We start from the raw sequence: 26,204 nt of genomic DNA, 5'->3' as shown, positions 1-26,204 counted from the left end.
ATCTCAGATTTTGGGATGGGATTCCATTCCATCATTCAACATGGCGAGACTTGGTTCATTTGCCCCACTCTGAGTCCTTCCTGGGTGAAATTAAAGGCAGACCGGTTGGGTGCTAAGGATCCCTGGTGTGGAGAGGCCATTCCATTGAGCAGCGGACTGTGAAATCAATACCAAAGGGATGTAGGTCTTGGCGTTGGGAATTCTTTGAAAACTCCTGTCCTTCCTTAGCCGTGACTGTATCCCCGAAGATCTTTCCGGCTGTGTTCTTGGGCCTCAGGGTCCCGACAAGCACAGTCACCTTGTAGGTCACAGGACATAGGGAAAGGGGTGACCTGCAGAGGGAAACAGAAAGGGAGTGAGTTAGGTGGTTAAGTCTAATGCAGTAATTATCAGAGAGGCAGCTCAGGGCAGGAGGACCATCACAGAATTTGAGGAGAAGATTCAAAATCTGGACATGGTTCAGCTTCTTGCTAGCACTGCAATAACTTTTATCAGTAGCACCATGGTCATTATCATAGCAGGTCCCCTTTGCAGAGGTACTCGTTGTAACAGGCCATGTGCTGAACACTTTGCAGACAAGAAAATACTAATTTGCTTTTATAATTCTCTAAGAAAAACTCCAACAACAAAAAAAAATCACCCTTTCATTGATGAAGAAACTGAGGCTGAGAAAGGGATGGGCATTTGCCCAAAGTGATAAGAGATCTGTTACTTAAAGAAAGATAAGCTACTTCTCTCTGAGTGTCAGGTTACTATATTCAGAGTTGAGATGTAAGATCCACTGTCAACTAAAAGGGCTGAGTAAAATTATGTTGGAAAAATTGTAATACACTAATGCATTATCCCAACATTGTTTAATATAGTTGTACAGTGGGATACCTAATATGTAGAACTCTTGATGATCAAGGGAAATAAAGGGTGTGGAACTGTAGTTTAAGAAAACATAATTAGCCAGTACAGTGACACACACCTGTAATTCCAGCAGTTCAGGAGGCTGAGGCAGGAGGATTGCAAATTGCAAGCCAGCCTCAGCAACTTGGTGAGGCCTCAAGCAATTTATTGAGACCCTGTCTCAAAATAAAAAATTAAAAAATGGGCTGGGGATATGGCTTAGTGGTAAAGTGGTAATCCGTGGTTAAAAAAAAAAAAAAAAGAAAGAAAGAGAAAATGAAGAAAGCATCACTAATGCCTAATGCTCATATTGGTATTCTGGGCCTAGGCTGAAATCCTGAACAGGAAATAATTCACATGTGGGTTTGGAACAAAATTTATTTTAAGGACCTCTGAAGCAGGCTTTAGCATGAGAAAAAAGTGAAAGGCCCCTGTTCTGGTTCCTAGTCCATCCTTTATGTGCTCTGTGACCTTGGGCCGGGTTGCCTTCCTAGAAACTGAAAGGAAGAGCCCAACAGAGACAGTGTCTTCCCATCCAGCACACGATCCATCTTTCCAAAGCGAGCAGTGCAGTCCCTGCTGGAGTCTCAGCCTGAACTAACGCAAGTCGATTTCACCTCATTGCATCATAACATTTGCTTATAACTTTCCCCAGAGGGTCCCCATCTGCGCAGATGGATTTAATGACCTCATTCGCCTCCTGCCTGGGCAGGGTCTCCAAGTGCTCACAGTCTCTGAGAGCATCTTTGTTTCCCTCCCTCGTTCTCAGTGTACTTACTTATGGGCTCATTCTTTATAGCCAGCTCTTTTTTTTTTTTTTTTTAAATCTTTCTCTTTGCCCTTCCTGATTCCCTCTCATTCTTCCTTCCCTCCACATCCTCTTGGCTCCCAACCTCTCTCCATCCTAAAACTTTTGCAATAATTTGAAACGTCGGGCTGAACATCAGTAAGATTTAGATCGACAGCACAGCATTCTCATCTATAAAGTTGTGACCTTGGGCATGGGATAATTCTCTGAGGCTCAGTAAATGCATTCATTAGACAGGAATAATGAAGGTATACACACATACCTCCCGACAACGTGATGCGGGATAAACAAAATAATGCACAAAACACACTTAATATAGCACTTAACATATGCCAAGCACTCAAATATACGTATGTGTAATGTACACAAATATACATTTACATACAATCTCTCTCTCTCTCTCTCTCTCTCTCCCTCTCTCTCTCTCTCTCTCTCTCTCTCCTTCTCTCTCCTTCTCTCTCTCAGATCTATCCTCCCACAGACTTTTTGGCTGCTGTGGCAGGGACCAAGTCTTATTCGTTCTTGTTTTCTCAGAGCCTAAGCCACAGAGTGAATGGATTTTCATTTCTTTCTCCCTCCCTTCTTTCTTTGTACTTATGTCAGAGCCATCTCTTTGCTTTTCTTTTTAATTTGAAGTAATATGTGCTTGATTCTCTTTTCTCACAATTCCCTACTCAGGAGATTGACCTTCCTACTTCCATAACTTGTGGAATTCATCTAGAGTACCCCCATCTAGAATCTAGAATGTTCTCCCACAACTTCTAGAATCATTTCCCCACAACCTCCTAACTTTCGAGAAGAGCACAAGAAATATCAGAGCTGGAAGAGACAGAGAAAACTCTCCATGTCCAAGTGGGGAAACCAAGGGCAGGGTCACCTCAAATTCTAATGACTGAGCTTAGCATATGGAAAGTACCACCTTAGCGGCCCAAAGGCCTGAACTGAAATCCATTTGCCTCACACTTGCTGAGAAATTTTGGGAGAATTCCTTCACTGCCATGACTGTGAATTTCTACATTTATAAAAGGGTGATTTTTTAAAAAAGTACCATATGTCATGTAGTAGTGAGGATAAAACAAGAAGAAACATGCAGAAGCCCGAGCACATGGCCCAACACATAGGAAGATGCTCAACTCCAGATCCATTAGTACAGAATCGAATTTCTCACAACTCATATTTCACTATCATCTCTGCCTACTGTCCCTCTTTCATCTCGCACCTCCACCATGTGGACAATGTCTTTGTCCTCAACTCACCCATCCCTTTTTCCATCCCCTTCTCCTGCCCTTGCTCGCATTCTACCATTAGAACGATCCAGTTACCTCTAATGTCTTCCCTGAAACTCTTCCCTGTTGAGCTGCAATACCCATGAGGGACATCATCACACCTGCATCTCACACAGGCACAGGTTCAACAAAATCTGCCTCTTATAATAAAACCCAAAGTCTTTACCACAAGTTCAAGGCCTCGCGTCATCTGATCTCTACACAATTTTCATACCTCACCCGGTTCTTTTCCCCCCTCACTCCCTGGGCTTTATTATTTATTAATAGGTTTCTCAAATACTCCCAATGTTTTCTTACTTTGAAGTCTTTAGCCATTTGCACTCTTCTGCCATGACCGGCTCCTTATTCCTTTTATCTCGAACATCTCACTGATCTGGCCAAAGATGGCACCACGGCCTTCATACTAAATCTTCGCACCCTATCTTTACACTGTTCTTGTACTAAATGACTTCTTCACTGTGTGCCAGCTCAGACTGGACAGGGGCCAGGGCTACTGTAGAAGTCAATCTACCATAAAATTTCATTCAGTGGACCCACTGAGGTAAGATCAAATGAATGCACAAACATCCCGACGAAATACTAGTTAGGGAGTCTCTGTTCTTGTACTCACTTGCTGTGGAACTCAGTATAAGTTATTTCTCTTCTCTGGGCTTCAGTTTCCCTATGTGTATAACGAGAATTTACTTCGGTGCTTCTAACTTTCCAACTGGCTAAAAATCCTTCTCAGTTTGAGAAAGGTAGAAGGCCAATCAATCCCAGGCCAGAAAGGAATTAAAAATACGGACTTTTCCTGCAAACCGTGTCTTGTCTACTCCTGTTTCTGCCTTTCCCAGTTCCATTAGCTTCTTCCAAATCCTTGGTGGACAAGGCCTCGCTGCCACTGAGTTCCGCGGGCTGCTCTGGTCATCTGGCTGTACTGGAGTGGTGCCACCTTTCTCTTCCCTTTGCCCATTAGCCCAGGAAGTTTTAGCCTTTTCCCAAAGAAACATGACTCAGAGAGGAAACCCAATATAGAATATGATAAAATCTAAAGGATTTGGCCTCAGAATGCAGATCCAGAGTCTCCTTGTCTATATCACATGCTTTAAGTGGAGCTGTATTTACTGAGCAAAGTTTGGAATTCATTTGTAGGCTCCATGTAGGGACGGTGTGACTTTCACTAGTCCCTGGCACCCTGTACACTTTAGTCTCCCCATCTGTAAGACAGAGGTCCTCATCAAGATCTCCACATGTTCTGTTAAGAAGTCACAGAAATCATGTCACCTCCAGCTCTCAGAGTGTCCCATGTGGAGGAAACGTACAGTGCCTGGTTCCTTCCCCTTGCTTGTTCACAGTCTGCCTTGGTCTCCTTTGTCACAAGGTTGGTCACTAATCAAGGGTCTGAGGTTTCAAGGAGAAGGGTGGAGGCGTCCTGATATTCCTAGGTTGGTCAGAAAGAGACTGCAGGAAGCCTGTTTGTGCAGGTCAAGCAGCAAACACAACTGAGCAAACAAACTAGCAAATGCCAGGGCTTTCCACAGGCCAAATGATTTCTGCATGCCAGCTCATTGATGGCACAACCTCACGATTAGCAACACATGGAATCTGGGGGCTTCAGAATGTTCTTCCAACTTGCCTTGAGTCTCAGCACCAGTCGGTAAGTTGATGGTGCAGGATTCTAAACCCCATTTCAATACCCCAACTTTTCAGCACGTGAGAGTAAAAAGAGGACATTTTCCTCACCACCTGGCAGGGTTGGCTGCTGTTTCTGTCTAAATGGCCCAAAGCCTTTCTCCCTTATGATGTGCCTGGCACTGGGCTAAGCTCAATGTGCATCATCTCTCACCCTTCCCAGCAACCCCAATAAGGCCACTATCCTCACTGTCCTCATTTGACATCTTAGAGGAAACCAAGATGCAAAAAGGTGAGTCGACAGGCTGGCAGGTGGCCCAGGATCTGCCTCCATGTGTGTAATCACTCCTCTGTACCATCCCCCAAGAAGCAGGAAGAGCAGGAGTCAGGATCTTCTCTCCACAGAGAAAGAAACGAGGCATAAGAAGAAGCATCACATCCTGCTAAAGTCAGAGATTAGAGCCTGATTCCCAGATTCTCTGACTCCCCAAACAGCTTTCCAACTAGTCCTCCGGATGGCCTCCCACAATAACTTACCACACAGAGCCTGAACTCCGCTGTGACTAGTTTACATTTGGAGATTCCCAGCACTATGTGGCCAGGCTGTCCCATAAATGGCTTGGCCACCCACTCTGGGCTCTGTTAACAAGCCTGGGTCAGTGACTCAAAGTCAGAGTCTGTCCTGTTTTCCTCTGGGCTAGAGATGGTGTGCAGGCACATGGGTTTCTCCCTTGGGGGTGAGTTGTCCAGGTTAACACCTCTCTGCGTGTGTGTGAGTGGTTCAGGAATGCAGCTCAGGCAAATGCACCACAAAGCTGACTGCAGGTCTTGTCTGGGACTTGGAGACAGGCAGGGGCTAGATTCTGACTCAGATGCAACAGGGAGGTACCAAGCAGAGAATGGCGTGTGCATTCTGGGAAACAAGAGGCATCCTGTGCTGATGGTTGAAGAGCTTTGGTTCTGCCACCAGCTGGCTGTGGTACCTTGGGTAAATCACCTCACCTTCCTGCATCTCAGGCCCTCCACAACATACATGGAAAGACTTAATGAGGCCAAGTAGACAAAGGCATGATGTGAAGGTGAGGACTGTCTGTGAGCTTCTTGGGGGTGGGTTGGATATGGTGCCTGGCTTAGGGCATGGTGCAATGGGCAAGTCCAGTGGCTTGTCTGCCTGTGGGAAAACTGTTCATGTGGATGAATGGAGGATAAAGTGGAGCAACACATGGGTAAAGATGAGAAAAGCGGCCTCCGTGAGATGGAGACAGGTTTGAGTCCTTGCCTTTCTGTTGTCTTAGCCTATGCTACCCTATAAGTTACTTCCCTTTCTAGGCTCTAGTTTCTCTGTCAGTAAAATGGAGGTAACAACAGTCCTATCATGTAGAGTTGTTCTGCACAAAAGTATAAAATTCACTGAAAGCACTCAGTACAGTGTATGCCATAAAATATATATCCAACAAATGCAATGATGGTGGTGGTAATGGTGGTGGTGGTGGTGGAAGTCATGGTGATGGTGAGGGTGTTGGGAATGGTGGTGATGTGGTGATGGTGGTGGTGGTATCGGTTATGTTGATAACGGTGATGGTGATGATAACTTTTTCAAGACAACAGGGTAGATTCTTTCACAGGATAAAGCTAACGATGGATGTCTCCTTCATACACATAAAAGTTATATAGAGCTGTACTCTAAAAGGGATGGAACCATAGCACTTCTAAAGTCAGTAATTGTTGTACATGGAGGAGTTTGTCTAGTTCGCTGAACTATCTGCCTGTTACCTTCCACTAACCCTCCAAGTTGAGCAAATCTAGTTTCTTTCCCAGAAAGTCTTCTGGGATCCCCTAGACTGATTCTGTGCTTAGTGAAATACTCTGTGAATGTCCCTATTATCTTTTGGAGAAAGTGCAGACTCCCTAGTTAAAGTATAAAAAAACCCTTGATTGCTCTTCAAGGCTCGTCTCTGACCCCTTCCCCTGTGTCCCATGCTCTAGTCATTCTTGGGGCTAATATTTTTGGGGCTGATAGCTGGGCTTGGGCACAGACTATACTCTTTGCCAGAAACACTCTTTTTCCTCACACCCCTTCTTTACTCCTCCCCTACTCTCTTCACTTGGATATGAACTTTTGGACAGATCATGTTGGTGTTGCTTTGTCTACCTGCTTATCTGCTGTGTTTCCATTAGCACTTACTACACTCTAAATGTACAGCCGCTCAGCCACAATGTAAACTCAGCATAGCTGGGACCAGACCACAGCCTACACAGCAATGAGCACAGATCAGGGACTGTCTCACTTCACCTCACTCAACATGGGTTTATTTATGGGCACTGATCACCTACCTACGGGACAGGAAATAGTGACGCACTCCGAAACTTGGAATACCTCAGTGAGCAAAAGAGATGTACTTTCTTGTCCTCATGAAAATTTCATTCTAGCAATAACAGAGATAGGAATTGTCTGATCATAGATAAAAAATATATTTTAACTTGGCCTTATGAAGGAATCTAACTCTTGTCTCAAAAAGTTATTATCAACCTTGACCTTATCGACACCATCACCACCCCCATCATTACCACATCATCAACATGGTGTTAAGGAAAGAAGAAAAAAAGTAGAACCCAGGACACATAGGTGTGGAGATGCTAGGGGGTGCTGTGGGGTGTGTGGTCAGGGTGGGGCTCATTGAGAACATAACACTTAAGCAAAGACTTAGAGGAGGTGAGGAAGTGAGTCATGAATGGAGAAGAGTATTCTCAGCCAAGGGACTAGCCAATGACAGAGACTGCAGGGTAGAGGGGTGCCTGACGGTGCCAGGGGCAGCAGCATTCAGAGCACTGGAGTTGAGCAATGTGGTATGAGGGCAGAGAGGTCATGGGGTGGGCAGGACTGGTGTTTTTCTGAGTGGGGAGGCCCTGCCTGGCTCTGCACAGGGGTGTGATCTGATCTGATTTGATTTAGAAGGACTATTCTGGCTGTTGGATCAAAAACAGAGATTATTGTGCATCTCCACCTCTAGCCCTTTGTCAATGTGGGCCATGGTGCACACAGCTAGGGAGACTGCTCTCCATCTAATGATCTGGATTATCCTCCCACATCTCATAGAATCACTAGGCTCCTTAGGCCAGTAAGCTAGACATTGGATATATTGTCTCTTCCTAATAAATCATGTTCTCACTTAGGTGGGGTTCCCAGATTTGGCAAGTTAGCATAGCAGTCTTACAGTTTACGTGATCAACTGGGTGTACAATTCTGTGCTGAGATGTGCTGTTGGGATTATTTTTTCTTCTCTGTAGTCTCAGTTCCAAGTAGCCTTCAATTCCTCCCTCACTGATCACCTCACCCAAAAACCATATAAAGAATCCTTAACCATGAATTTAATTCAAATGTTATAAGAATCCAAGGCGACTTGGGTCTTTTCACAGTCACAGAGCTAAAAAAATCACAGGACTAGGACTATACCCCAATACCCTAGACATCTTTTGGAATCAGTCCCTTAGCAGCCACCTGCAACATGACACCACACTTTAGAAAGGTAAGTTGACTTTGTTAAGGACATTTCCCCTTCCTCCTTCAAAACACCAATATTCCCTTACTTAGCAAACATCACAAACTGATTTTTGTTTTTGGTATGAAGAAATGTCATTGGAGCAACCATTACAAAAATCGGCTCTGCTTTTGAGACTCCAACAAGAAAATAATAAACCGGCATTCTAAGAATCTAAGTCCTGCCCCTTCCTGTCTGCCTTGCACTGCAGGCAGGTGTCTGGGTGGGAAATTGGACACCCCTGCCAGACGGGGTTTCCTGCACTGCCTTGCTCCTGTCTGCCAGCAGGGCCCCAATCGCTCTACAAGGCGGATATGGAGAACAGCTGGTGTCTGCACAGACAAACAGGGCAGGAAGAATGGCAGGAGCCGACAGACATCATGCTGGGCCAAGTAACAGGGAGGCTCCAGCCCTGGGGACCAGGAAGAGACTTAGGAAGAAAGCTGGCAAGAAGGAAGTCTAGGAGAAGGTGCTGAGAGCTTGACCCTGGCCTGGAGTTCCTACCAACACTCTGTTCCAGGAGGTCTGTCATTCAAGAAGCTCACCTACCAGGGGGGAAAAGCAAGATGCTCAAATAAGATGCAAGCTCAGTGCATCAAGACTTAGGGGCTGGGGCTATGTGGTTTAAACACTCTGGATTTGCATCTCAGCTCCATTTTTTACTGGGTGGGTGGCCTTAGCTCTTCTAAGAGAGTTTCATCATCTATAAAAGAAGGATAAAAGGACAACAGCTACAACAGAGCTACTGTGCTGATGAAATGAAATGAAAATCCAGTTAACACTGCCGGCAAGGAGTGAGCTTTCAATAAATACTAGCTATTATGACTTGTTTAGAGTTAGGAAATCCCACACATAGCTCTGTCACTTTGTACAAATGATTCCACCTCTCTGAGTCTCAATTTTTCTAACATGCCAGACTGTTCCGGAGTCTAAATGAGACAGTGTGCACACATATCTAGCAAATCAGCACACACTGCTCCACTAATGGAATGCGTGTCATTTAGGAGAGTGCGGGAAGTCTATCTGCCCTGTGGGTGAGTTTCTCAGGGCAAGCCTGGATGCTCAGAGGAACGGAGTTTCCTGTGATATAAGGTTAGGGCCCAGGGGACAAGCAGAAGTTAAATAGGACCAACAGGTAAGGGCAGAAGAATGAGAAGGAAGTACTTCTCATCCCCCAGGAGTCTTCCTATTTTGTGAAAGCTGGAAAGAGAAACTAGAACTTTCTCCTGCCCTGTGGACACCCAGGGGAAGCTCCTGTGGGGCTGTCTGGATGACATGGATGACCGGCAAGGAAGGAGCCTCTTCTACCTCCACCCTTTCTTTGCTTCTGGGAAAAGCTGCTTTACTCTTTGCCATGGGGAGGGAACCCACATCCAAATTCCCTGGCAGTCTGGGTTCACGGTGAAACGTCTCTAGCCAGGACTGGAGGGGCCATGCCCAGGTGCACTAGAGACAAAGTCCTATTCACATGTACTTTCTACTTCTGAGACTCAGCCCTATGCAGCAGAAAGAGCAGGACTTGTGAGTTGGAAAACACACTGGATTCAAATTTTGGTATTCACCATTCACTACTTGGGGAAGTCCCGTAAGTAGTCTGAGCCCAAATTTGTCCACCGTGAAAATAATAATATTGATCTCTCAGGGTTGGTGGGAGGATTAAAGAAGATAATGGAGGCCAAGTGTCCAGAAGTGGCTGACATATATGGCAGTCCACATAGTATTTGTTATGATTGATTTTCTCTGCCTATTATCACCTCAAAACCAGTCTCCTGCAGGGATTAGCTGGGTCCAAGAAAAAAGGAGAAAACATTTGAGAAGTTGGAGTGTATGTAGAAGTTACACTGGGAAATTTAAATTATGAAATGTGTTGTTTTGAGATTCCTTTCTTCTTGAGGACTCAATTGTCCAGAATCTTGAACCTGAGGAGCCCTATACACCTTGGGCAACTGGAATAACGAGGACAAAGTTGACTCTGCCACAAGAGAGCCTTAAATCTAAGACATACTTCACCTGCAGCTCTAACAGGCTCTCCCCTGCTGCCCCCCACTGTGTTCACCTTCACGTGAAAATCTCCTACTCCTTCAGGTCCCAAGGTACATGTCACTTCCTTGGGAAGCTTTCTCTGTCCTTGACACTCTTCTCCCTAAAGTCCCGCCCTTCTTCTTCATTGCCTCTCCCACAAAAGAGACTGGAGACTGAATGCGTAGTCATATGGCTTGTTGCTTGATATCAGACTCCCTGGTAGACAGTAAGTCTCCCAAGAGGAGCAGCCCTGTCTGCCTGGATCCTACCATGTGCACACAGCCTGACCCAGAGCTGGGCAAAAGATGCTCGGTGGACATTCAGCTCACTTGAGGAAGGAAGGCTAGCCATCTTCCTTCTGCTGTCTTGCCAGTGGAAAGGAAAAAATATTGAAAGTGGAAGATGAGAAACTTTTAAGACAAAAATTTCAAACCACATTTATAATGAGGGGTCCTTTGAGAAGAGGTGGTACTGATCTCAGAACTCTGGAGCCTGAAGTTGTTGCAACTGACCCCAGTTCAAGAGTCACAAATGGAGACAGGCCTTCTTAAAAAAAAAAAAAAAAAATTATACACACACACACACACACACACACACACACATATATGCACACACATATTGAAACCAAAGTTACTATAAAAATTTGGAGTCTACACTTCAATCTCATGACTTCGTCTCCCTACTGTACACTCTGTAATAAAGAGTAAATATATTTAAGGATATCTCACCTAAAATAAACCCCAGTTTTAATTTTATTTTTATATTTTAGTACATAAGTGGCAGTAGTCAGGGAATGAGAGAGCTGTTCTCTCATACTGAGAGTGTAAGACAGCTTGAATTCCATAGAAACTTCTATGTAGAACAAACTTCATTTTCCATTCATTTTCAAAAACAGCCTACTCCAATAGAATGAAATAGAGATAACTATGGTATACATTCATTTGGAAAGAGGTGTCAAGAACTATAAAAATGTTTACAACTTTTATCTGAGTCATTTCAATCCTAAGGATCAATTGTAAAGAAACAAGCATTTATGTGCAAAGATGTTTGTGAGTGCCATTATTTATAATTGTAAAAAACTGAAATAACTGGAAAATTAAAAATAAAAGTGGAAGCAAATAAATTCCTGTCATCACCATCATATATAATAAACAATAATACAGAAAAAGTACATTCAGAAAGTTCACACTAATATTATATAATTATATATAAGATTTGCTGTGCTAAGTCAACAAAACCAAATAAAACAAGATCCCAATCTACAAATGCAGCTATATGTACATGCACACATATATCTTCAAACTTAACAAAATACACAGAAAATACACCCAAAAGAAATACAAAATATGCCAAAAAGAAAACAGAGGCTATCTTTGGACTTTAGGACAATAAATGGATTCATTTTTTAAAAAATATTTTTTACTTGTCAATGGACCTTTATTATTTAATTTATTTATATGTGGTGCTGAGACTCGAACCCAGTGCCTCACATGTTAGGCAAGTGCTCTACAAGTGAGCCATGACTTCAGCCCCAGTAAATAAATTCTTTTGTTCTCTTCTTTCTGGACTTTCTAAAGGATAGAATATATACTGTTTCATAATCAGGAAAGACAATAAAATTTTTAATAGAAAGCAAATTTTATTTTCCTGTGCAAACAATGTATGCCTTCAGTATTCTATAAAACAATCAAAACCTTGGAGAAAAGGGTAAACATCCTAAAATTCATTGCTACACAGGAATGAATGAGCCTAGGGAACCCTAGCATCCTTTCTGTCAACCAGCAACAGTGCCCCCATTTGAGTGTGTCCTTATTCATCCCTGAATGTTACAGTCAGAGCATCTTTCCTTGAAGGAACCAACTCTGAAGGATGTTGCATATAAAGGGACCTGGACTGGAAGCCAGGAGACTGGCTCTGGGTTTATTACTCAACTCTGCCACATTGCACAAATCATTCCTCCTCATGGGCCTCAGCATCCCACTAATAAAATAAGAAGTTTGTGGCAGATAAACACAGAGAGAACTTCAGCCAAGACTGACTATGATTCTTGGCCTGACTTTTACAGGAAGATCGAGTGCAAATGATTGTTGAGATGGAAGGACTTTTCAACTCACTTTATTTATTCATTTATACTTTGTGGTGCTGAGGATCGAACCCAGTGCCTCGCATGCGCTAGGCAAGCACTCTACCACTGTGCCACAACCATAGCCCTTCATCTCACTTTAAAGATGAGTGTAAATATAGAAAGAGTTTCCCATTAATTCATTCACCACATGCTTCTCAACTTGGGTTGGGTGAGTTTAGCACCCCTTAGCTCTTGGCTGGATCCTCAAACTCTGATGCCAGCTACAGACAGGAGGCAAACAGAGGTAGCCACTCTTCCATGAGTGTTTGATAAGCATCTTACTCAAATGCTCCAGTTTTACTGAATTGCTCCTGTGTGCATCCAAATGGCAAAGGAAGAAAATCATGACCAGTATCCCCCCTCTCCTCCACTCCCAATTCCACAGGTGGGAAAACAAAATGGGTGATAAAACGCTCCAAGGTCATGTGTCCTTATTGGGGATGCTCCATTTTCTCTCTCCCCCCAGACTTCAGCCACTGCTCCCTAATGCATAAATTCTCTCTCTAGGATTTTGCATCCCAAAGTACATGTGAGGTAGAAATTACCATCCCCAAACACTCTTTCTTTGCCACCTCCCTACCCCTTCTCCTTACCCTTCAAGTTTAAGTATAGATACAGCTTTCTCTGCAGGGCCTGTCTAATGCCTCACCTGGTTCCTCATAGCACATGCAATTACCTTTTCAAAGTACTTATTTATTGGCTTCCATAGCTGACTCTAAGCTCTCAGGACCACATCGGCCAAGGTTATCCAGGGCCCAGCACATGCTATTAGCCTAACTTTTGACTAAAGGAATAAAACATAAAACGAGACAAAGCTTGAAGACAGAGCGCTAACACAACCAGGACAATGGGTCACCCAGCATGTAGGAGTGACCCTGGCCAGCAAGCTGCAGAGGCGTGCAGGAGGAGGCTGCCCAGCACCCCACACTGGCCTACCTTTTTGGTCTTCACCGTGGAGGTGCAGCAATCCCCACCATCATAGTTGCAGAAGGCTCGGTTGTTGATGGCATCACAGTAATTGTCTCCCATGAAGGGCTACAGAGGAGGAGACAAACAGGAAGGAAACAAGGCTTCGTGATCAGCCCAGAGTGAGTGGAGGCTGTCCTCAGAGTCTCATGGAGGCCTCTATGGTCATTTCAGTCTCTAATCTTACAAACATCCAGTAAGCTTATCTGTCTTCAAATCCCAACACCCCCTTGGATAGTTAATCATTTTTTACTATTTATAAACACTGTTGTCTGCCATGTTTTTCTCCAAAGCAGTGTTGTCTTGCAGAGAAACATACTCTTGTGTGGTGGAGTATACCAAGCCATAGGAAAGATCACCGCCTCCTCTCTGACACAGAGGGCTCATTTTACTTGAAGAAATTAAGAAAGTTTGAGCTCACTTTCCCCACTTTTCCTGGTAGTGAGTCATTAAATATTTAATTCATAATAAAATATATGCAAATAAATTAGGAACCTGAATATAAACAGCTCAGGAATCATAAATGTAAAACGTTAAGAACTCATAGGAATCAGGCACAATGATCTGTGCCTACGGGTGGATTCCCTAACAGAGAAGTATAAAGAGACTCTGTTATGTGACTACCATAATGAGCCATGACGCCACATGTTTTAAATGTTTTTTTTTTTCTCTTTCTTTCAACAGTATGTGAGGTAGACATTACCATTCCCACTTTACAGATGGAGACCCTGAGACTCACAGTAAGAAAGAGACTTGGTCAAAAATCACACTGGCAGAAAAAGAGTAGTTATTTAATCTAATCTGGCTCCATATCTTCTTCCTTTCATTCAATCACCACTCTAGAATATTCGGAGTGGTACTGATTTACTTCTTTTCTTTTTTTCCCTCTGTGTTCTTTCAATCCTGTGATGCTTCAAAGATGAAGAAAAGATGATGGGGTCAAATCATGACTGGTCTGAAGCCAGAGTCATCTTAGACGAAGTGTCCCCTTGATTCCCCTACCACCTCTATGTTCCCTATCCCAACACTTAGCACACCATATTTTGTGGCTGTTTATGCTTTTATAGCAGATGCAAGTCTCTGAGCTCCTAAGAACATGAGCAATATCCAATTCATCTTTGTACCCCTGTCACCTAGAAAGCTTTGTGGCTAGGGATGGTTCTCTGATGCTCTGTGACTCACGGATGGGAAAGAAGATGCCATCACCTAGCTCAGCCCATCACGTTGCAGCATATCACCTATGGTCTAGTGGTCTCTCCTTCCCCTCTTGACAGCTCAGGGGAGCACCAAGCTCATAAGGAGTCCATCCCCTGTAGCATCCCTGGATTTTGCATCTCTGCTCCAAATTCTCATTGACAAAGCATGGGCCCTGACTCAAGAGGCCAGAATCCCTTTCATTACATATTATTAGATTGTAAAAAATATCTTGGCAAGATGGAGTTAAGAATAAGTAAGGGCTGAGCTCAGGTGTGTAGTGTGCATGCCCGTGGCTGAGCCCAGCTGTGACTCTGCTGTGACTACCACGATGAGCACACGATTGCATTCATGTTAGACCAGAGGGGAACAAATGACAAGGGCTGAATCCTTTCCTCTGTGCCTCAGGAGGTCTGCATGTGGGCTCTGCCCCTTGCCTTCTTCCTCATACAGTATATGGACAGGCTGATGAAGGACCAATGGTCTCCTTTTTAGAATGAAAGGAACTGGCTTGGTAATGAGTAATCCAGAGAAGAGAAGGAGGAAAAAGAAATATATATATATATATATATATATATATATATATATATATATGAATGAAAGTGGTTATTTTTCTTTTTTAATTTGGCTCCTGCAAAAAATTCTCCATTCTCATTACTAACTCCTTTCCCTATGTGGCCTTTCCTGCAGCTATCTGACTATCCATCCACATATCCATCCTTTATTCAACACTATTTATCAAATGCCTGCTATATACACATTGCACTAAGGAAAGTGACATAATAGCGAACATTTCTATCTCCTTCACCTCTAGACCTTACATTCTAGTGAAGAAGAAGTCTTTAATCAAATAATCACACATGTAATTGGCCAGTTTCTACTCTGATAAGAGATATGAAGGAGAAGTACACGATGCTATTAGAGTAACGCGTTTGATTTAGTCAGGGAGCTCAGTAAAGGTGTCCCTGAGGAAATGACATTTCAGTTGAGATGATAAAGATGAGTAGGAGTTAATTAGGTGGGGGTGGAGGAGGGAGACTTTCTAGAGACAAGGAACAGCATGAGAAAGTCTCTGCTGCTTAGAAATTTCTCCTGTCACTGGTTTTACTCCTGTTGCTATTTTACATGAGGAAAACAACCTGTCCTTCAAGATCTAGTGCAAATATTGCTCCTCCAAAATGCCTTCCCTAAATCACCCCCTGGGTGTTCTGTGCTTCAACAGCTTCTTGTCCTTGCTTTGTTTAGAGTCTCGGTATATCATGTTAGAATTCTCTCTTTAATTACCTATTTTATTCACTGTGAGTCTTTCTCTAATTGTTTATTTTATTTACAAGGAATAAGAGTCATCCATTTTTGTCCCCCAGATTTCCTAGCAAAATGGTAATTTGAGCAAAACTTTTATCAAATAAATGTTCAGTGAATGTTTACTTAATAAAATGATGGATGAATGGATGGATGAAGGACAGGAAAATATCACAGGTGAGTGATAGTTACTATTTTCATTCGAATAAAACCATTGTATTTTCAGAACTTAGACTAGTGACTAGCATATAATAGGCACTCAGTGAAACTTTGATGGACAAGTAAGGGATCAACTTTGAATACAACCAGGAGCAGAGGAGAAGGGGCTCAGCGCTTCCCCCAAACACTTTTTCTATCTTGGCTATCTCCAGAGACACTCAAAGCTTGATGATTCCTCCCTGCTCTCAGGATGTATTCCACTTCTAAGCATACTTTCAGCCCTTAATAAGACACAAACTATTAACTCTTAGCCAAGGAGGAAAGGAGAAGATCAGGGGCACCTGCAAGGGCGAAAGTGATAAGCATCACTGTCAGGGCTCGGAGCCTGACAGGTAAGGGTCTCTGGGGCCTCACTGCTGAGTCAAAGGAGGGATCGAATTCTGCTGTCACACTGGTTGCCCAGACTGCCGACTCAGCAGAAGGGGTGCCCAGGTAACTGAAGCTGCCTTTTCCAAAAATGCTGGGCTGATCCAGAGAGATGGAGGAAAGCAACAGCTGCAAGGTTTGGGTTTTGCCATTTCCTGGCTGAAGCTTGAAAGAGTGGGAGTTCTTCAATACTGCCATGTCAAGTGCCCTGAGAAGCTGCCACACCTCACAGAAAGAAGTGTGTAGCCAGACTGTCTTGTGAGACTTACAGATGGGGGAATGGCTGCTGGCAGGGGGTAGCCTCATGGAAGAGAAAAGCAGCAGCCCAGAAGTCAGAGACCTAGGCTTGCGCTTTGGCTCTGTAGCTCTCATGCTGTTCGAACCCAGACCAGTCCCTCCCCTCTCTGGCCTTCATATCCTAGTCTATACAAAAAGCAAGTAGAGCCAGATCACACTAAGATCCTTTCCAGTGTGGGGGATCCATCAAATTCTGGACCTGGCTTGTGCTTAAGCCACCATTTCCCCATCTTTAAAATCAAATTTTAGGTTTACACCATCTAGAAGAGCCTTTCTCATTCTGCCATTTTAAGAGTTCCATCAAGTGCATATTTTTCCATAGCACAATTTAGTCCCTTTCACCTGCATTTTCCTTGGTGAGCTCTAGGGAGACTCACAGAGATTGGACATCCTTTTGGAGGAGATTTTGAGCTTCTTTTCTACTTCCATTTGAGAGGAACCAAATGGGGGAAGAGGGACACATAGAAAGGTCTTTGGGTTTCATGAGCCCTCTCTGGAGGACACATCTGTATCCCAAGAACCTGCCACTTTCAAGCTTGCGACTGGCACACAGGTCCAGGTCTCCATAAGGCCAAGACTTAGGGAATTGGTCAACTGTGCACTCAAGGGTCTGAAAGGTTCTTCCATTTCAGCTCAATGGTTGGATCTAAGACATCCACATTACCTCCGTGGTTAAAGAATGAGTGAATACTAAGATGTGGAGCACAAGGAACTCATCTGCAAATACAGGTCATGAATAAAATAAAAATGAGAAAAAAAAACCTGCCTCTTGTAGCTCTATAAAGGCTAAATGTGGTAATGATGATAAATTTCCTGGCATATTAGAGATGCTCCATCACTACTGCCTTCCTCCTTTCCTTTCTTACAGAACCAATATTATGCAGGCCACAGGCATTGGTGACAGAAAAGCCTGCCTTGGATGACTAGCTTTGTTATCCATGACCTGTAAGCTTGAATATGTTTCTTCATGTCTCTGTGCCTCAACTGCAGCATCTGTAAAATGGGATTGCTAATCCCTGTAAGAAGTCTGTGCCCAATGGATATTCATGACCCTTTTTCGGCAAGGTAAATGGTAGCCACCATAAGCATAGCATAACAACATTAGAATTATTTCCAGGTAGCTGAGGAGTATTTCCCTGTGACTCACCTCACAGCCTTTGACACAGTGAATCAGAGCAGGATGAGGATACCACTTGAGACCAGCTGTGCAGACGACTCTCTGCAGAGAGATGGAGACAGAGGTCAGAGGGGTTGGGGATTGGAGGCAGCCACCTCTTTGTTGGCACCACATGTAACCACTCCACCACTCAGGCTTTCCAAGTCCTGACCTCACCCTATATTTACATGGAGAACTTGCCCAGGTACTTGTAATAACAGGAGCCATAAGATTAAAACAATATTTGCGTTCACCGTATGTGTCTTGACTCTGTATTTCCCTGGCAGGAGCAAATGGTTGTGGAGAAGTGGAATTGGGAGATGGAAACATGAAGAGAAAGGCCCTTCAGAAAATTCTTGACTGATCTTGGACCTACTGGTGTCGTTGGGGATAAGGTGGGAGAAGTCGAGTTTGGTGTTTGTGAGTGTGTGCAGATATGTACGTGTATGTGCATGTGTGTATGTGGCCACAGCAGGGAGGGAGATGAGAGCAAGGTGTGGAGCAGGGTGTCTCCAAGCAGGACCTGCGGACTGTTGTCATCAGAATTCAAAAGGCAAGTTCCTTGAGTCTGTTATGTATGTATCGAATGAATCTGAATCTCTGGGCCTAGACTCTTCATTTTCAAATCTAGCCTCTTCAATAATTCTGATGGTTTGAGAGCAAGCACTCTGGAGGATGAGCAAGCCAAACTCTGCTTGGAACCCCAGCAAAGCAGGGACCCTTCCTGTTGTCCTCATCACATGGATACAATTGGCTAAGGCTGCCTGGGCTTTTGTAACAGAATATTGTTCTTACAGTTCCTCTTCATTAAAATACCCTTCCCCATTTGGGCACTTTAAGAATCTTTGGTATCTTTTAAATATCTCCCAAGACTTACTTCCTCTGTGGTGCATTTCCCAACCTGCTTAGGCAGCGCTTGTAGATATGCATATATGTACTTATTTATAGCCTCCCTTAATAATAATGATGATGATGGTGATGATGATAATGACAACTAAAATATACTGAGTGTATTTGTGGTGCTAATTACTTTATGCATTATCTTCTTTATTTCTTGCCACCCTGCTGTCAAGTGGGCATTAATCTTGTGTCACAGGAGAATAAATTCCCCAAGCTCCACAGTAGAGAAACCAAGGTTTGAAACAAGCCATTGTTCCAGAAATGATTTAAAACGGCTTACAGCATAAAATCCAACATGATGATATATTTTTAAAGTAAGTGAAAGAAGAATGATAAACAAAACTAGTAAGAGAAAATACTGTACAGAAAGGAACTATCATAAGAATCTTAAAAGCTCCTTTTCTACTCACTATAGATTCCCTGATTGCTAGATTATGATTATTTTCTTAAAAATGAAATTGTACAGGGCTGGGGTTGTGGCTCAGAGGTAGAGCACTCACCTAGCATGTGTGAGGCACTGGGTTTGATCCTTAGCACATAAAAATAAAGATATCATGTCCACCTATAACTAAAAAATAAATATTAAAAAAATTGTACAATGAGAGGTAGTTGTGTCAGGGACCAACAACTGAGGTCTATATGGTCAGGGATCGCTCTCCTGGCTGAATGCCAATTGATTAATTTTAATTAAGAAATGAACAGTCATACGGGCCAGAATGTGGGGAATCCATGTGACCAGCCCATTCTCTCCCTGAAGGCAGACGTATAAAGAAGCCAAAGTGTAATTAGGTTTCTTGGCAAGCTTGTGACAAAAGGAATCACATGACTCCAGGCTAGGAATGGGTTGGTGCCTTTCTGTTCTGCTCCACAGCATCACTGGCTCATGTGTGAGATCTCATGTGCCTGGAACAGGGCCTGGCACACAGAGGAAGCCCAATAAATACTTAGGTTATGAAGGAATAGATCCATCTCAAAGTCGAGGCCATTTTACCAATGAAAAATAACTTCCACATTTGTTCTCTTCTTTTACAGAGTCTCAGAACTCTCAGTGCCAGGCTAAGTGCTAATTTAGGGGGTTAACTTTGTGTAGACTGAATTAAATTAGAGATCTTGGACAAGGAGCTTCACATGATGATGTGCCAATCTGTTTCTTGATGTGACATCTTCTATCTGGCTCCCTATTGACACCATCTACCATTTCCCAATACACACAAAAGGTAGTCTATGAGAAGACCAAATAGATCTTGAGTAGGGCAGGTGTAGTTGCAACTATAACTTGATATTCCTTTGTAAATTTCTAATAGGAGTCTTGGTTCTTCCATGTGTGAATGAGCACTGGAAATGTCAGAGGCTTGTCATGATGATGCATTGAGGTAAATGGTTAGAGAAATGGTTTCTCAGATCAATTCCTGAAATTTCATAAGGGTAGGTTGAAGGCTTCAAACACTTCTTGACTCCCTCCAGGATCAGGCCTGGAGCACATATATATTTGAGAATTGTGAATGGACTTCATATTCCTTCCTCCCTCTGCTTCCCAGCCATGGTACCAGAGTGGACAAATCACCTGCTTTCCTCCTCTGTGAAACGCTTTAGTGAAGTTTTTTCCTGATTCTGAATCTGCCACCAACCAAAATCCAGAGATGTTGGAAGGTGATTGTAAAGATTCAAGAGGTAGAAAACAGCAAGATGGGGACCCACTAGGGACTGGATCCCCATCCTTCCCCCTGTTTATCCAAGAGCTAATTTAATCCATCCGTCGGAATGTCACGATGTGGTTGTACAAGTTTCTGTCAATTGAGGTTTACCTGACGTGAGTTCAGAAAAAGGACTTTTATACTATCTGCGTGAGCCTATTTATCTTTCCAAGGCTTCTGGATTTTCCACTATTACTCAGGGCTGCTCGCCCCACCTGTCTGACTACAGGGCCCCTCTGTGTGCTGGGGGAACTGGGAAAGGGGACAGGCACTCACTGGGAGCTGAAGGAAAGGCTAAGCTGTTTATGCCACAGATTGAGAGATCCCAGAAGGGGCCCCTCAAATGTCAGCCTTGTTTCTCCAAATGCCAGTGAAGACATTTAGGCCAGGCAGAGAATTTTCAGACCAGATTTTGTAAGAAGGCTCCATTTCCTGCCTTGGTGGATAGGGAGAATAGACTTGTCTCTTATTCTTGGCTTCAATTAACATCATCCTACCAGCACCAGCATCACTGCCATCATCACCACCAGCATCATCAGTAACACCACCAGCAGTCTCCCTGTCACCATCAGCACCACCACTCTCATCAACACCATCATCACCATCATCCTCATTAGCCCAAAACTAAAGGAATCACATGACTGGGTACTGGAAATGTCAGAGGCTTGTCATGATGATGCACTGAGATAAATGGTTAGAGAAAAGAAATGGTTTCTCAGATCAGTTCCTGAAATTTCATAAGGGTAGGTTGAAGGCTTCAAACACCTCTTGGCTCCATCCAGGATCAGGCCATTTATAAAATAAATGAATATTGTATTCTAAGCATCATGTTTGGAGCTTTCACCTCATAGGTATTATTTTTCACTCTGGTTTCCATAAGAGGAAACCAAGGCACCAAGAAGTTAGACAACCTGCCCCAAATCATATACACACACACACAGTGACAGCAATTAAATCTAAATCTGTCTGACTTCAAGGTCTACGCTGTGAATACCATACGGTACTTCAAAGTCTCAGAGATACTGAAGTTGTCTTTATAAAAACAGGTCACTCAGGCAAACGATGGGAAGATCAAGGTTCAGAAAGGTGGAGAGACTCTAAGATAAGTGTAGGAGAAGCGGAGTATCTAAAAAAATGAAGACCAGTGAAGACAGGTCCCAACCAGAGTCCAAGACATGGGAGAGAGTCTTCAGAGGGCCTCCTCGTGCTGAGGCCCAGATCGGATCCCCTCTTAGATGTCTACTCAGATAAGTTCTCCTTTTTCTTTGACTTACAGGTCCTGCTCCTAGTGAATCCTATCAATTAGTGTTATCAGCCTTTTGTTATCTGTCATGGAGCTTCTGGCTTTCTTCCATGTACTGTCATGGAAGTCCCTAGTGTTTAAAGCACACCTGCCATTGGGAAGTACAAGATCAATGTTTATGCATGAAGGAACAAACAAACAAATGAGCAAAGGAGTGAATGAATGAGTGGGTCCATGAGTGAATGAGAAATTACTCAATATACTCTGGCTGCATCTCTTCCATTGTAAGCTTCCCCCCCCCCCGCCCCCCGGGAAACTGATATCTTCATCTACACGGAAGATGGACTGGACTTACTAGTCACAATCATTCTATCTTTGACCTTCAGACTCTTGGTATGGTGGTCCATCATGTCATCTTCTTTTCAGGGAAGCAATTCTGCATCCTCTGTCTGCATGTACTGCATGTGTCTGTTTTTTCAAAATGTGGAGGATGGTTGACTTAAAGGATGTAATGAAGCAGAATTAGCTAATTCAACTACATTGGTTATGTAAACCAGGCAGCTGTAACCTCTCTGAGCCTCATCTTCAACTGTAAAGTGAGGTACAGTCCTCATTGGATGTTACAGAGCCACAGTGAGGTGACATCTATGGAAATGCCCTAGCAAACACGGCCTCTTCCCCTCCTCATTCCCTATTTCACTCCATTCCTCTCTTTCCTCCTCCCATTCTTTATGTTAAAGCCAAAGGCTCTCCTACCAGGATCCTAAGGACACATTTTATGTAAATCTCCCAGCATCCCTCAGCAAAGAGCATTGCAGGGGCAGATTGGCCAGGCTTCTTAGGAGCTGATGGGAAAAGCTTCCATCCCCAGAATTCAGATATCAAGGCTGGAAGAGTCTATCTCATCCTAAACTTTCAATCTTGCACCTTCTAGGCTACACAACCTGCAGAAATGTTTGCTATGGCACTCCAGTGACTAAGACGGTCAGAATTAGTTGTTAATAGTAAAAGAAAAGAAAAAAGCGACTTCAGATTTTAGAAACTCCAGATTCAGTGTATTGAAGAAAAACCAAAATATGGGGCCACACAAGGCCCACATTTCCTCATTGCTGCTCTTGACCAGACCCACCTCCCACCGGAAGTGGCTACAAAAATGATGTGCTTTTTTTTTTTTTTTTTTTTTTTTTTAATAGTTCACCACAGTTTCCACCCTTCCTTGCTTTCTCTCCAGCATCAAGACAGAGGGCACTTCTGACTATTGCTGAGTTTACATCATATCATTTATTCAGTTCGAGGAACAGGTCTCCATACGGCTTTCTCTTACAAAAGTGCATGTGAAGGAAGTAAAGTTGAGAAGGGGATGACTTAGGGGGAAAAAGGGGAACATAATGTTTTTCTTTGTAGAAATTAAAATATGGATATGAAAGAGGCATATGAGACATACACTGTGTGATTCTAGTTATAAGTCTGAAAATCAACAAAACCAACTGCAGAGGTGGAGACCCAAAACAGCCACCCCACTGACGGTGACATCCTGGAGTAGGCAAGGTTCACATCCTGATGTGGGGGGTGGTGATTTCAGGGGTCCACAGGGCATAGGAACTGATCAAGTCTCAAGCCTCATGCTTCCCATTTGTGTAAGTTACATCTTAAGAAAGGAAAAATTAAAACTTCTCAAGTTTTTTTTTTTTAAGTTAGGTACTATGCACAGGGGGGTTTGTTGTATTTTTCTGTCAGTCTCTCTGTCTTTATGTAGTATTCCTAGTAAACACCAGGATCACTGTTAATAACATGCCTAGGTGTTTAATATATAGAACATGCCAGCCTGTTTCCCCTACTTATCCTACCTGCCAGATTCTGCAGGTGTTTGACAGTAGGACACTGAATCTAGGCTTAGCTTTCATTTCACAAATGAGGAAACCGTGACCTAGAGAAATGATAGAATTTTCTCCAAGACATAGAGCATGAAGGTGCCAGGACTTGGACTACAGTCTTGGTCACCTGACTCAGCAACCATATATATTTACTGAGCATCTACTGTGCACTAGGAACTGAGGGAAGTGCTACGGTAAATAAGATGAGCACAATCCTGCCCGCACAAGCTCATTGTTCTCGTGTTGTAATCTTGACGCATGATCTCAGGGCTGATATTCTGCTCCTCTACATAGTCATCAGACGTGTCAGTGCGTGCAGAGCCCGTTGTGGGTAAGTGTCAGTGGTGGGCCGCAGCTTGCACAGGCTCAAGAGGGCCAGAAGTGTCTGTGTCTTCCCAACTTTGTTTTCAGCGATGGATATTTAGAGACCTTGACACCTGCTCTGGTGGAAGTATTTACACCACAGAAATAGGCAGATGCTATAAACATCCTCTTTTTTTTTTTCTTCTTTTTCTTTTTGCCTGTCCCTTCCTGGTAAGCAATCAGTAAGCGTGCCTTACCTTTGTTATTATTATTTTACATTCCCCAGGGACTGCTGGAGTTTCTGAATCAAATGGCAGCATTGGGCTGCTCTGGGTCAGGTCCCTCTCTAACTTCTCTTAGGCAAGAGGCGCCATCTCTGAGATTCCATTTCCTCTACTGATAACGCCCACCTATTACGCAGGGGTGTGTGTGTGCGGGTGGGGAGTGCCTGGCCCAATGTCTGGTTGCAGAAGGCATCTTTTGATGGCAGTCGTGACCCTTCTCACTGTTACTCTGGGGCAAAAGCAGGAGGTACTGGAGCAGAACCTCACTCTAACCATCTTCCTCGCAGTACTGCACAGAGGCCAACCCTCAGGAAGCAGAGGAGCTATCCAGGGCCTCCCTGGGCCTGGATATTCTGCACCAGCAGCTTTACTTGTGCAGCTCTCAGCGCATGAAGGGCAAGGGTGCAGCAGGGGCCAGCTTTGCTGCCTTATTCCTGGAAGTCATCAATCTATGCCCTTCGCCCTCCTCCCTTTTTCTACATTTTTTTCCTCCTGGATAATGAGGCCTCCAGAGACCGGTGGAGGTCTGAACCTCGTTATGGCTCTCTCGGTAGGCCGGCATCAATAAAGGCAGGCAGACTGGGGAACTGGGTGGGGGCTGGAGCGGGCAGGCAGCGGGTGGGCGACTAGGGGGGTGGGCGGCTTGCAGGCTTTCAAATCCCTGGATTTATTTCACAGTGAATTACAACTGAACTCTTTAGTGCCCCCGGCTCACAGAGGGAAGGGTGGGAATTCACTCAAGGGATGGAAAAGACCTCAAATGAGAGCCTCACCAGGCCAGGAAGACTCTTGATACTGGGGTGACAGGGAGGTCTCTTGTGTCAGCTCTGTGGGTGAGTAACGCTCAGCTGCTTTGGGGTTTGGAGGAGCTGCCAATCACAAGTCCTGGCGGGGGGTCTAGCTATACTGCCCATGTGATCCCGACCATCCCTCCCTCTGCAATCCTCAGCTTCTCTGAACAACCAGGGGCTTAGATTTGGGAATCTCCAGATGCCTTGAGAATGGGACTCAGGTGCTCAGCACATCCAGGTACACCAAGGCACTCTGGGAGAATCTGCGTGGGGATTCGAGCATAGGAATCGGGAAGGGCACCTGGAGGAGGAAGAGACTGATCCAGGAGCCTGATGTTAAGGGACTCAGGACTTCCTGTGAATGTACAGAGAAAAAGAGAGAGGATGGTGATGGGCAGGGGACAAGTGGTCAGAAAGAGACAGACCAGTGTGAATGAGATAGGAGGAGAGAGAGAGCGGGAAAGTAGGGGTGGGGTAAAAGGAAATGAAATTGGAGAAACAAGGATGAAACAGAAAAGAGTGGAGTAGAAGGAGAGACCGTGGAAGGGATGTGGAGGGGAGACGCAGACCAGGGTGCACAGGGGAGCCGAGGGTTCTGGCCAAGTCCACTTGCCCAGAGAGCTGAGTAAGCCCTGGAAACCATGCCCTCAGCTCATTTGAGAAACAGTACACCCCGTATCAGGTTCTGGCCAGCTATCCAGGGCTCAATCTGCAGCAGGCGGGCAGGCGGCAGTTCCTGACACCCCAGGCAGAAAGGCTGGTGGAGGGATACAGAGCTGGCTGAACCTCACCTGCCCCCACCTCCTTCTGTCACTTCTCCAAGGTAAGGAGCCAATGTCCAGACCCATCCATGAGGCCTGGGAACCATGCTGTCCTGGAGGACAGGAATGGGTTCCACATCAGCTTGGGGTCCCTAGCTGATCAAGTGACATAAGGGAAAGTGAGAGCCACCAACCTCAGAGGCAAACTGACACTGTTACAGGTGGGGGCCTCCACAGTCATCCGGCCAGGAGCACGGGAGCCTTGTGCTGGGGGAAGTGTGTGGTGTTTGGACTTGGGTTTGGGTTCAAGCCCTTGCTTTGGGTTCTTCAAAACACTCTGAGGTCTCAGTGTCCAGGAGTGCAAACAACCACACCCCCTCCTTCCTCCTACCATCAGTAGTGGGTTTAAATGTTATCTTGTGTGCAAAGCCCCAGGCACATGAACAGGGTAAGCGCTCTATAAACAAGAGGTGTGACTATTCCCTGTGGTTAATGCACATAGTAATTGCTTCCCACCAAACTGGTAAAGCATGAAGGAAGAGTCCCCCAATCCAAGGCTAATAAAATGCTCA

General features: G+C 44.3%; 1 protein-coding gene across 1 annotated transcript in view; it reads right to left on the bottom strand.

Annotated features, from left to right (window-relative positions):
* Positions 1-224: 224 nt before the first annotated feature.
* Positions 225-26,204, bottom strand: part of Pappa (pappalysin 1) — a 236,166-nt gene continuing 210,186 nt past the window's right edge. The window contains exons 20-22 of the mRNA XM_026393335.2: positions 17,774-17,845; positions 13,219-13,317; positions 225-332 (exon numbers count right to left, since the gene is read on the bottom strand). Of these exons, the coding sequence (XP_026249120.2) occupies positions 225-332; positions 13,219-13,317; positions 17,774-17,845 (279 nt within the window). The remainder of the gene's footprint in view (positions 333-13,218; positions 13,318-17,773; positions 17,846-26,204) is intronic.

The sequence above is a fragment of the Urocitellus parryii genome, chromosome 4, assembly GCF_045843805.1.
Source record: "Urocitellus parryii isolate mUroPar1 chromosome 4, mUroPar1.hap1, whole genome shotgun sequence".
Taxonomy (NCBI): Eukaryota; Metazoa; Chordata; class Mammalia; order Rodentia; family Sciuridae; genus Urocitellus; species Urocitellus parryii.
The sequence above is the reverse complement of the archived record's forward strand: the minus strand, read 5'-3'. Positions and strand labels throughout refer to the sequence as shown.